Source organism: Podarcis pityusensis (assembly GCF_964106645.2).
Source record: "Podarcis pityusensis genome assembly, chromosome: 14".
Taxonomy (NCBI): domain Eukaryota; kingdom Metazoa; phylum Chordata; class Lepidosauria; order Squamata; family Lacertidae; genus Podarcis; species Podarcis pityusensis.
Genome location: NC_138039.1, coordinates 29685915 through 29698882, shown reverse-complemented (window position 1 = coordinate 29698882; position 12968 = coordinate 29685915). Strand labels below are relative to the sequence as shown.

The 12968-nt window shown below is 45.1% G+C and overlaps 1 protein-coding gene across 1 annotated transcript in view; it reads right to left on the bottom strand.

Annotated features, from left to right (window-relative positions):
• Positions 1-9288: 9288 nt before the first annotated feature.
• SV2B (synaptic vesicle glycoprotein 2B) overlaps positions 9289-12968 on the bottom strand; it is a 75828-nt gene continuing 72148 nt past the window's right edge. The window contains exons 12-13 of the mRNA XM_080982141.1: positions 12094-12253; positions 9289-11035 (exon numbers count right to left, since the gene is read on the bottom strand). Of these exons, the coding sequence (XP_080838267.1) occupies positions 10852-11035; positions 12094-12253 (344 nt within the window). The 3' untranslated portion in view covers positions 9289-10851. The remainder of the gene's footprint in view (positions 11036-12093; positions 12254-12968) is intronic.

Here is a 12968-nt window from a genome sequence, read left to right as displayed (position 1 = left end):
TGGCATAGAAAAAGGCCACACATTTGGTAAGTTAAAAACTGGTTTACTTACAAACTCTCCAAAGGTCAGTCATGTGCTTCAGAAAGTTACACAGGCAGTAAAACTAGGTTTAGTTTCAAAGTGGTGAAAGTTCCTAAATTACTGGTATAGGAACTCAAAAGTGATTTGCGAAAGTCATGCGGTCTAAGCTTGGAGCAGCCAGATCCTGACACACTGAGGTTCTCAGATAGACTGGGGTTTGAACAATAGGCTTGATTACCAATTTCCTCCCAAGGCAAGGGGAAGTGACCTCGCTAAGCCTGGCAGGACAGCTTACTCTATGGTATTAACCCCTTTGTGTACTAATTAGACGAAAGCATCTTGATTATATGAAGCTGATTATTCCACAGTGGCTGGGCATTGTATTCCCTGGGATCAGCATGCAAGTCCCACTCAGCCTCTAGGCTGAAGTGATTCAGTCCAATAAATGCTTGGCAGTTTGATTCTGCTGCATCAGCTTCAGAGGTGCAAAGCTTGAATTTTCTTCTGTCCATTATGCTGAGTGCATACATGGAACAAGATGGGGAGGAAATTAAGGCTGGAGGGTCATACTCTGCTACCTATACATTTCAGCTAGAGATGGGAGAATCGGTCAATTTACGTTACTCATTTTTCCAATCTTAAATTCAGTTCTCCACATTTGTATATCAGTTTGAATTTGTTGTTGTTTTTAAGTCCTCATGAAAATTCATCAACAATTGACTGTGGCTTTCTCCTAATAAGCACACTTTTGTATATAATCTTGTCCAATATGCACTTTTTTGTAAAGCAATTTCCCAGAATATAATGTATTTTTGTGTGTTATTTTCATCATTATATGTATTCCTACGCACACTTTACCCCAGTATATGCAAAGCTCAGACGAATGCAAATTTAAAAGGTTCCTGAGTTCATGTATTCTTTCAGAAAAAAAGCAATTAGGCAGCTTCACCTTTAAATGTTAACTGAATCATACTGCTCTCCCATTCCTAGTTGAAACTCTAGGGACTGGCGTTGGGGGCATCTGTCAAGCAGCAAGGGGAAGCGGATGGAATAACTGAGGAGCAGCAGAAGGAGTAATGTAAGCGAGCGTTTAACACATTCTGCATCAATTGAAAGGTCAACCACTGGCCCCGAGCAAAACTCTTTGCAGCCTGGAAACTGCAAGCAATGCGTGAGAAGCGAGTAAAGTTCGTGACAAGGGGTGAGGGTGGGGAATGAAATGGCTTTCCTTATGCATCATTACAAGGAAGAATGTCTATCTCCTGCTTAGTATCAACCTCAACAGAATAGGGGAATAACAGCGGGCCAGTCCCTTTGCCATGCGCCTACTGGATTCATTTAAAGATGTGGCAATTATTATTCTCTGATCACTTGCACAATCTAGCCCTTGAGGAAAAAGGTATTTATTTGCAAAGCTTCATGGGGCCTTTTGTGATCAAGTCACAGAACAGAGAGAAGAAAGATCAAAGACCCATTGATGAGCTTGATGTCCAAAGAGTCAAAGATTGCTCTTCTGCCTCCCTGAAAGATTCCCCAAGACTAATTTCCAGCTCATTTGCTCAGATGCAGATTGAGAGAAGCAGCTTCCATATTTTTTCCACTCAGCTGCTCCAAGCTGGCTCGGAGCTCTTATGATGCTCGTTTCAGAATGTCACGGTTTCTAGAACTGTAAGGCTGGAAGTAAGTCCAGGGTTTCCATATAACAACAACAACAACTTTATTATTTCTACCCTGCCCATCTGGCTGGGTTGCCCCAGCCACTCTAGGCAGCTTCCGACACATATAAACTCACCTGATTTCCAAAGCACTAGGCCCAGCTGCAAGACTAGGGGAAGTGGTGACTTGATAGATTTGTTTTCACAAGCCTAAGCCCTTCAAATGTTGCTACGATTGGACATTTATTTATTTTTTCATTCATTTCTCATGTTTAAGAAAATGGCACTCTTAAGCCTCGGAAGATGGTGAACTCTCCTTCTTTGGAGGTTTTCAAGCAGATGATGGATGGTCAGCCATCTGTCATGGATGCTGTTAGTTGAGATTCTTGTATTTCAGGGGCTGGACTAGATAACTCTCAGGGTCCCTTCCAACTACACCGTTCTATTATTCTAAGTACCGTATTTAGCATAGTGACCAGGGTCTGTTTTCTGACATGTTAATAAAGCTATATTGGACAGAGAGCCAAGCCAGGATATTATGGTGCTCTCTGTGTGCTTGCAATTTAAATTAAAGTCTGCTGTGATTTAAGACAGCCTCTGTTATTTGAAGGTCCTTGCTGTTTCTACAGAGAGGAAGAATTATTCCCGTCACTAAGTCAGGTAAGAACGCTCGATGGCAGGTAATTAGTGGTGTATCATAGTATGGCCATTTTACTTCCTCTTGTTTGAAAGATACCCACTGTATTTTCACTGGGATGACCTTGGGCTGCAGCCTGCAGTGACAAGCACCTTCTCTGCTAGAACTGTTTTTCTGAGTCTCTGGCTCTGTTTCCTTCGATGCTGGCTACAGCGGTGTCAAAGAATTCAAAAAATCTTGTTCGTTGAATGTGTAGGTGGGGGCAGAATAAAACCGTGTGTCTCTCTTCAGAATGCTCCAAAGTTGCCTTAGCTCAGTGGCAGAGCATCTGTCCTGCATGCAAAAAGCCCCAAGTTTTCTCCCAAACACTTCCTTGTAAGTCTGGGAATGAAATCCCAGGAGTGCGGCTGCCAGTCAGTGTAAGCAATACTAGGCTAGATGGACCAATGTTCTGAATCAGTATAAGGCAGCTTTCTAAGACATTGGGAAAAGGCTATAGCTCATGTCTTGCAGGCACAAGGTTGGAGATTCAATCCCCAGTATCTTAAGGTAGGGCTGGGAGAGTTTCCCTGCCTGAAACACCGGAGAGCTGCACAATGGGAAAAGAAATGTTTCTGAACTTTTCAAGACAGGTTCCTCCTTATTTTACTTAACCTTGCTTAAACCTTTAAAGCCCTATATGGCCTAGGACCCTCGTACCTACGGGATCACCTCTCCTGGTATGCCCCACAGAGGAACCTACGGTCTGCAAATAAAAACATCCTGAAGGTCCCAGGCCTCAGAGAGGTTAGGCTGGCCTCAACTAGAGCCAGGGCTTTCTCGGCTGCGGCTCCAATCTGGTGGAACGCTCTGTCACAAGAGACTAGGGCCCTGCGGGACCTGACATCTTTCCGCAAGGCCTGCAAGACAGAGTTGTTCCACCAGGCCTTTGGTCAGGGCCCAGCCTGACTCCCTCCTCTGGCAACCTGCACAGAATTTTGCTCAATGGTTGCCATTAATTTGATTTTAATTAATTTTTATAATGAAATGTTTTTAGAGTGTTGGATTATTTGATTGTTTGATTATTTGATTGTTGTTAGCCACCCTGAGCCCGGCTTCGGCTGGGGAGGGCGGGATATAAATAAAATTTATTATTATTATTATTATTATTATTATTATTATTATTATTATTGCTGCAGGAGGCGGGCAGCAATAGCCATGATTTTGGCAGAGCAGTTAAAACACCACCATCTTGCTCTGCTTTTGATACTGCTCCCTGCTGAAGAGAGAAAAGAGGTGCTGGACCATCCCCGGGGGGACCCCGGACTCACCCCCACCCCGGTTTTCTGCAGCTGGCCTTACGCTGGACTTCTGAGTGGGTGGGGACATTAAGAGATTGTTGTGTTGATGGGAAAGGTTTTGGGACTAGGGATGGGGCTTGAGTTTTTGTTTATCTGCTAGCTGATGGCTGGGAATATTGCTTTGTTCATTGTTTGCGGTGTGTTGTTTTTGCTGTTCTGTGTGATGTAAGGAACATTGATGTGATATATGACTTCCCCCTTTCCCCTAGGGTATAATGTATTTACATTCTTTTTATTTAATGTAAGTCACTTGGAGCCCTTTGGGTGACAAGCAGCTGAGAAAATCAAATAAATAAAAAGGGTGCCAAGGATTTTCTGCTCTCCTCCCACCCTTTTAGAACAAACTCTTACAGGCCTTTCTTGCCAGCTGCCCTTTGTGGGTTGCACTGGGAGCAACGCTGCATTGTCTCGGCATCACCATGTCACTCCCGAGGTGCTGGGAAGAGGCGCTAGTGGGAAGTGGAGCAGAGTTCTCACTCGCCACCCCGGCTGTTCTTCCTGGGACAGCCCAGTAAAGTCAGTAGCAATCCCACTCCAGAAACTTTGAAGGAATGCTTTCCCCTTGTCAAGAAAGCATCGCAAAATCACACACCCCTAGTTCCATTGGGGAATAATGTTTTTAGGAAAGAGGTTGCCATGGTGGTGATTTCAACCACACCTAAACAGTAGGAAGAACTTCCTGACAGTAAGAGCTGTTCGACAGTGGAATTTGCTGCCAAGGAGTGTGGTGGAGTCTCCTTCTTTGGAGGTCTTTAAGCAGAGGCTTGACAACCATATGTCAGGAGTGCTCTGATGGTGTTTCCTGCTTGGCAGGGGGTTGGACTCGATGGCCCTTGTGGTCTCTTCCAACTCTATGATTCTATGATTCTATGATTCTATGCTCTTACTGTCAGGAAGTTTCCCCCCAAAATGTTTAGTCAGAATCTCCTTTCTTGTAACTTGAAGCCATTGGTTCGAGTCCTACGCTCCAGTCTTGTTTGCTCCTCGTTGCATTCCAAATGACACCAGAGAAAACCATGCACGTAACCAGAGTTTCTCAGATGGATTTAAAAGAGGATGCTACAAATTTACAGGGGTGAAGGCTACAACTTCTAGCCATGATGATGACTATGTTCTACCTCCACTTTTGAAGACAGTATGCATGCCAGTCACTGGGAATCGCAAGTGAAGAGAGCTGTGGTCCTGCTTTTAGGCTTCCCATGAGGACACCTTACTTTTTTGTGTGGCGACCAGAACTGCACACAGCAACCCATAGATTTGTTTGGCTGCATTGTGAGAAGCAGGGAAAAGATGGTGATGCATCTCTTCCTCTGCTGCAAGCTTTGCAGAGGCACCTGCCTGGCTTCCATCAGAAAGGGAACTCTGGAGTCACCCTCCGTCGGGTCCAGCAGCTCCACACTTCCATTCCGAAAGCCTTCAAGCAAGCACCCTTCCTCATTCTCAGACAAAAGAGAATATCCATCCCTTGTCGCTTCTTCTCTGAGCAGTGCTTGCATCAAACCCTGGCCTTGCAGCATTGTTTTGTGTGAAACCAATGCCCCCTTGTGGCTGTCGAGGCCAATGGTGCCATGAAGCACACAAATACTTGAAAGCACCTTACTGCGTTCAAGTTAGGCATGTAAGGAGCTGCCTCGTGTTGAGTCACATTACTCCGTCCCATCAAGCTCAGGAATGCCTGCACTGACTGGCAGCGGATACCTTGAGATGCTGGAGGCTGAGCCTGGGACCTTCCATATACAAGGCATGTGCTCAGTGTGGTGTAGTGGTTAAGAGCGGTGGACTCGTAATCTGGTGAACCGGGTTCGCTTCCCCGCTCCTCCACATGCAGCTGCTGGGTGACCTTGGGCTAGTCACACTTCTCTGAAGTCTCTCAGCCTCACTCACCTCACAGAGTGTTTGTTGTGGGGGAGGAAGGGAAAGGAGAATGTTAGCCGCTTTGAGACTCCTTCGGGTAGTGATAAAGTGGGATATCAAATCCAAACTCTTCTTCTTCTCATTGAACTTGACCTCCACCTAAAAGAATCAAAAGTGGGGCCATCCCTACCATTAGGCAGAGGAAGGCAGTTGCCTCAGGCAGCAGATGCAGGGGCTTTAAGGTCTCCAGGAGAGGTTGTGGTCATGGTCCCACCAAGGGAAATAGCCCATTTGGCCAGGTCTTCTTTGTGGTGCCCCCTCAAAACTCCGAGAGAGCTGTGTTAGGCCCCCACACTAGCATTATTTTGCTGCCAGCTAAAATACACACTTCTTTGTCCAAGCTGAGGATGGGGAACCTCAGGGCTGGGAGCTTGATGCATCCTACAGGAGCTCTCTCCAGACCACACACATCCTCCCAACAACACTCCCTCTTCCCAGGGTACCTCCTTGACCAGCCCTGATTTGCCTCTTCTTTGAGTGTTTTTGCCTGGCTAGACTGTGGTCTTGAATTCTGATCACGCCTGGATGAACAGCAGAGAGGGGTGTGTTTATAAAAACACTAGCCTACTATATAAAGACAAAAGTCACATTCTTTGCCCATTTTTGCTCCCGCCCCCCCCCCGGGGTTTCCCAGAAGAGACTGTGGCCCTCAGGCTGAATATAGCTCTCCACCCCCACCATTCTACCCGGACACTGAAGTCCAGCGCCAAGAGCCTTCTGGCAGTTTCCTCACTGCGAGAAGCCAAGTTACAGGGAACCAGGCAGAGGGCCTTTTTGGTAGTGGCACCCGCCCTGTGGAACGCCCTCCCACTAGATGTCAAAACAACAACAACTACCAGACTTTTAGAAGACATCTGAAGGCAGCCCTGCTTAGGGAAGCTTTTAATGTTTGATGCATTACTGTATTTTAGTATTTTGTTGGAAGCCGCCCAGAGTGGCTGGGGAAGCCCAGCCAGATGGGAGGGGTATAAATAATAAATTATCATCATCATCATCATCATCATCATCATCATCCCTGGTCCAAAACTTCAGGGAAGGGTGATCAGATTTGATGTTCTATTATCTCTGCTTTCTGAGAAGCTGTTGCTCTACCATAGCTGTTACATAAAGGTTTTTAATGTTTAATTTTGCTATAAGATTGGATTGCATGAATGCCTTCTTGACTTTAGCAAGGCTGCTTTCCCTGTAAATCTGGCTTCTTGTAGTTTCTTATTAACCAGGTTGTGACACTTTGTTATCCCAACAAGAAGCTGTTAGCTCTATGTGAGCAGAAACCCTGCTGATCAGTTCAGAAGAGATTCTGGCTGCTGGGGTCTTCTCCAAAGCAATTGCTTTGTTTTAATAAACAGAGTCTTGGGCAGATCTTTGCCCTAATCACAGCGTGAAGGCTCGTTTTTCTTCCGCGCTGGGCTCCTTTGAAGGAAGGGCTAGACAAAAAAATAAAGCAAACCAATAAATAAAATTGAAACCCTCCAGTGGATTTCACAGCCATACATTTGTACACACAGAAAGTGCTCTCCCTTGCCCTGCAACATTTAATCTTACGGATTGAAGAATGGTTCCATTTTCCAGGGACAATTAGACAAGGCTGAAGAAGAAAGCAAATCAAAACCTTAAGAAAAAAGGAAATAAAATGAAACGATTTCACTCCTACCAAATCACCTCTAAGGAGTGCCTAAATGAAAAATTATATCAAAGACACTATGCTGGTTATCATTTAGGACAGTAAGAAGGTATCATCTTGCATTCCACCCTGTAGCTGTTACATGCAGCAGTGTCTATTTTCTGCTGCGGTTTGCTTTCTACCAAAAGCAACATTATTCGTCTCGCCATCCACTGTGGTGAAGTTACATCACTTGCACAGTTTACGTAATTAATTATATAAGTTAGGTAAATTCCATGGTCAGTATGTTGCCATTTTAATGCCTTCTGGTCCTTTGCCTCGGGAAGCAAAATGTCTTGGGCTAGTTCTACCAGTGACCTACTCTATTCTGACTGGTGATATCTCTCTAAGACCTCACCCAACACTTCTTCCCAAGATCCTTTGACTGGAGAAAGGCAGAGATTGCACTTGAGGTGTTCTGTATGCAAGCTACAACCTTCTGCCCAGCGAGTTCTCTGCAGAAGGTCCAATCCTGTAGACTCTACCATGGACAGCAGCCTTCCTCAACTGGGGACTCAGCTATACAGCTGCAAATATGTTTTAAGTGCATTATACAAATGTAACACTAGATGGCAATGGTTAGCTAATGGGAAATTCAATAAAGACTTTAAAACCTGTATTTTTTTTTAAAAAAAAAACATTTTCACATATGTCTATTTTCACATATGTCTTTTACATATGTCTATATTCAGCCCTGGTTTCCTCCAGATGTTTTGGACTATACAGTGGTACCTCGGGTTACATATGCTTCAGGTTACAGACTGCGCTAATCCAGAAATAGTACCTCGGGTTAAGAACTTTGCTTCAGGATGAGAACATGCGGCGGCGGCATGGCAGCAGCGGAAGGCCCCATTAGCTAAAGTGGTACCTCAGGTTAAGAACAGTTTCAGGTTAAGAACAGACCTCCGGAGCGAATTAAGTATGTAACCAGAGGTACCACTGTAACTCCCACCAGCCATCACAGAACTAAAGCTTCCAGAGTGGTTTGACAATCAATCCCTCTTCCCAAGGAACTTTGGGAATTGTAGTTTCTCAGCACATTTGACATGCTGCAGTTCTCAGGGTGTTCTAGGGTGAAAGTCATGACTGTTTAAAGTGGTATGATACTGCTTTAAATGTGCAGTGTGCATGGGGCCTTGATTTGGGGCTCTCCCCCTTATCCCCCCCCATTATTTTGGTGGGGGAGAGGAGGACACAAACCTGTTTCAGCACAGGAAAAAAGGTCGGTAGCCAGAATTACTTGTGAATATGGCTTAAGAAAACTACAGATAAATGTAACCTTCAAATACACCACGTTTGGTTTACATTTATTGCAATTTCATTGCATGACATGAATTTCTTCAAAGTAGTGGACACATTCAGTGGAGGTTGACAAAGGATTACAAAACAGCGTTTTCATGACAATTGATCCTTCCCCCACCCCCACCCCCCAAAAAAGAATTTTATAGTGCAGGTTCCTGGATGGTGACAACATCTATTGAATACATGTCTTCTGTACATATTATGCTATAGCCCCAGATCCCACAGCTATCAGGAGGAAGTGTCAACACAGATATGAAGGCGTCCATATAGATGCAGAGTCAGAAGAGGAAAACAGAGAAATGCAGGTCTGCATTTGGAATCAGCCCTGTCCTTTTTTTCTCTAAGGTTGGAAAAGACAATATGGCTTTTTCTTTTTCTTTTTAACGCCAGGAAGGAAGCAACCAGGGCTTTAAAGCTCATTGAGTAGAACGAAGAAGAAAATGTGGTCCATGCAATCTGAGAATGTGCATAAATCAGCTGATTTTCAACTCTGACTATGCCCAGAGAAGAGTTATTATGTAATGAGAGGCTAGTTTGCACTGCAGCTCTCTGAGGATGGCTCATTTTTCCTGATTATTATTATTTATTTTTAAAACGCTATCATCTCCAACGAAGGAAATCCTTCGTAGCAAAGCCTCCGTCCATTTTAGATGAATTAGTATAGAAGCAAAGCCTTTGTTGGGGAGAGTCTTTGGCTCCCCGTTGGGAACGGACATTTCATAAAAGCATCAAGGTGCATTGTATCTTCCATCATTCCCTCAGAGTCCTCATGGCCTCATCAACAACAGCGCAAAGCAGTGCTCAGCATCCTTTGGTCTACCATCCAGCCATTCTTGATGCCGGATGCCAGTGATGTTGCTCTCTGCTTTTGCCACAAAACATGGTCCATTCCATTCTGCAGCCAAGCTTGGATCTCTTGAGTATAAGACAGTTCGAGACCAACAAGTCCTGAAACCTGAAGGTTTTTTTTTTATTCTTTCAACCTTGGCTGAAGGGGCAGATCCAGCCATGCCATATGACAACCTTCTGTCGAGTGCAAATCTCCAAAAAAACAATTTAAATGGCTACTCCCCAAACTGTGCTTTAGAGTGGTCCAGTAAGATGGCAGTCTACATATAAGTAACTCAGACATTTATCATTTGTTAATATGGCTATAATACTGGTAAATTCCTGCAGATACCATACTCTATACTTGATCAAATATCCCCCTCCCCCAGAAAGCGCTCTATTTACACTGCAGGATATGTACATATTTGGTTTCAGGAGTCATAAGATGCTCAAGGAACGGTACATGAATGAAACTAGATCAAAACCAACAACAATTTATACTCTTTTAATATAGTGATGCCCCCAAACTCAACGCATTTGAAATACTGACTGATGGCTTAAACTTGTGTTAGCCTTCCTCTCTCCCAAGATCCAGTTAAAATTATTGTGGACAGTTGGAATATCTCTGTGGTTGTTTTTTTGTTTTGTTTTGTTTTTTTGAAAACTACTTGATGAGAATGAAATGGAAAGTGTGTGTGCAGAATCTCCTACAGATTCCCTTGCATACCTATGAGAGAGAGGTGGTGATGGTTGCTTTAGACAACTTGGAAATCCAATGTATGAAAGGACCAGCAGCTTTCCTTGAGGAAACACAACAAGCTATGTTGGGCGTCTCAGTTTTGGTTCTCGAAATACGAGGCCGCCCTCTGCAAAATGTAAGTCAATGGCTGTTGACTCCCCAGAAGGGTAGCCTTGCCCCTGAATAAACCATCTGGTTTTTGATCTCTCTTGAGGACCAGCTACCATTGGTGAATGGGCTTCAGTTTTAAAACTATATTCATCCCCCCTTTTCTTTTTGCTAATTGCCCGGAAAGCTATAGAAATGTAGACATCAAGCCATTCAGCTGAGCTCTGAGAGGGTCACTTGTGTGAGGAATGGCTCACTTCCCAGTGCCACCCATCACAATGCACACATCTAGACAAACATGCACGATCACGAGGCAGCTTCTTCTTCTGTTACTGGTTTAGTGCCTGAGATGTTCACACACATTCAGAGGGGAAATGGGGCTTCACCCCCTAACAAGTGATAGCTTTGAAGCAATGAGCAAAGCTCAGGGTGTGCGCGTGCGGGTGCAGCCCTAGACAGGCGGGCTCCATCACCACTTCACAACAGTCCTAGAACTAAGGGGTTAACATTATCTCAGCGGGGTGCCTCTTCCTCCCCCTCCCTCCTCAGATCTGAGGTATCGGCAGAGAAATATTGACAGGCTTTCCCCCGATTTTCTTCTAAATGCATCTCGTCCCTGTCTATTGACGTTTCCTTTGGGCGGCTCACATCAGGACTTGGTCGCGAGTCTCTGGCAGCCTCAGGGCAAGGAGGCCTCCTGCCACCAGAGCGGAGGATGCCAGGAGGATGGGGACCACTTTGGTTATCCCAACAAAGGAGGCAAAGATAGCGTTCCCGAAGATGGCCCCAATTTTGCAGAGCCCGTTGAGGATGCCAAAGGCTGTGGCTCTGTGGAGAAGGAAGAGAAAGGAAAGGGAGTTTAAAATGGGAACGGTCCAAGAGGCAGTGGTCCAGTGGTCCATTGTGAAGGGAAGGACCTCTTCATATTAACCTCCAAAGCAACACAGCCACCTAAGAAGGTTAGAAGAGTCCTGGTGGATAGGGCCAAAGGTCCATCTAGCCCAGCATCCCATTCTCACAGTGGTCAATCATATGCTCCAACAGGAAGCCTGTAGGCAGGACCTGAGAGCAATTCTCCCCACTGGTGACTCCCAGTGGAGGTAGAGCATAGCGAGTACCTCCACTTGTGGCTAGTAGCCATTGATAGCCTTCTCCCCCATGAATTGGCCACTTTTACAGTCAGCCAAGTTTGCTGTAGGGATGGGCGGATATGTCAATTTTGGCTTCTGATCAGGCTCTTATTTTCCCAATCTTTAGTTCAGTTCACCACATTGGTGCATCCTTGGTTTAAATATATATACAGTGGTACCTTGGGTTACATACGCTTCAGGTTACAGACTCCACTAACCTAGAAATAGTACCTCGGGTTAAGAACTTTGCTTCACGACAGAAATTGCGCAGCGGCAGCGCAACACCAGCGGGAGGCCCCATTATCTAAAGTGGTGTTTCAGGTTAAGAACAGTTTCAGGTTAAGAACAGACTTCCAGAACGAATTAAGTTCTTAACCTGAGGTACCACTGTATTTGCTTTCAAGTGGTTTTTATGATTTTTTTTGCTTGGTTTTATATTGATATGGTTTGCAGACCAGCACAGTGAATTCTTTTTGCTGAGAAAGGGCTTTTTAAAAACAATTTGGCATGCAGGAGATTAGTAAACAGAGCGCCAGATAATAACGTCCTCTCCTGCGCTGTGAAATAAGCAGTAGTGCTTCACCCCAAACCTACTTCCGTCCCCCCAACGATGCCACTGCCAACAGCTCCAGATTTACACTGGTTTGTTCTCAAATTGTGAAGGACCATGCTAAAAAGCTTCAGCCCCTGGAAATCTCCCTGTGTGTGTCTCCACCCTCCTTCCTAACCCCAAGGGAGGTTGCTGGGAAGAGTCACCTTTTATGTGTGGGGTACAGCTCCACAGTGATCACATCCAGGGCATTCCAGGCAGCAATGCTGGTACCACAAAATAGGCACTGCCAGCCAATCATGGCCGACTCACTGTTGCCAAAAAACAGGAAGAAGCAGCACACGGCAGAGATCAGCATGGAACCCCCTGCAAGAAAGAACAAAAGAGGAGGCAGGGAGAGATAAGACAAGGTTAATGTATGCCACTACTGCGGCCCATGTTTTGTTAGCCCCAAAATGGAAAATGAGTGAGGTCCCAACCAAAGAAGAATGGCAACTTAAACTGATGGAATATGCGCAGCTTGTAGACCTAACACACCAAATAAGAAACCAAGAAGAACATATGTTTAAAGAAGATTGGGAAAGGTTTATTGAATATATGGTGAGGGGCGATTGTGTACACTTGAAAACGTTGGCAGCATTAATATAAATTCAACAGTGTAAATAAGTTTAGATGGATGTAATAATGGAATACTGAATGGTTTAAAAAGGTAAAGGTACCCCTGACCATTAGGTCCAGTTGCGAACGACTCTGGGGTTGTGCGCTCATCTCACTCTATAGGCCGAGGGAGCCAGCGTTTGTCCGCAGACAGCTTCCGGGTCATGTGGCCAGCATGACTAAGCCGCTTCTGGTGAACCAGAGCAGCACACAGAAATGCCGTTTACCTTCCCGCCGGAGCAGTACCTATTTATCTACTTGCACTTTGACGTGCTTTCGAACTGCTAGGTGGGCAGGAGCTGGGACCGAACAACGGGAGCTCACCCTGTCGTTTAGACCACAGCACCACCCGCGTCCCACTGAATGGTTTAGTTTATATAAAATATGAAGGGATTTATGTTATGCAAAATGAACCATGGAAAGA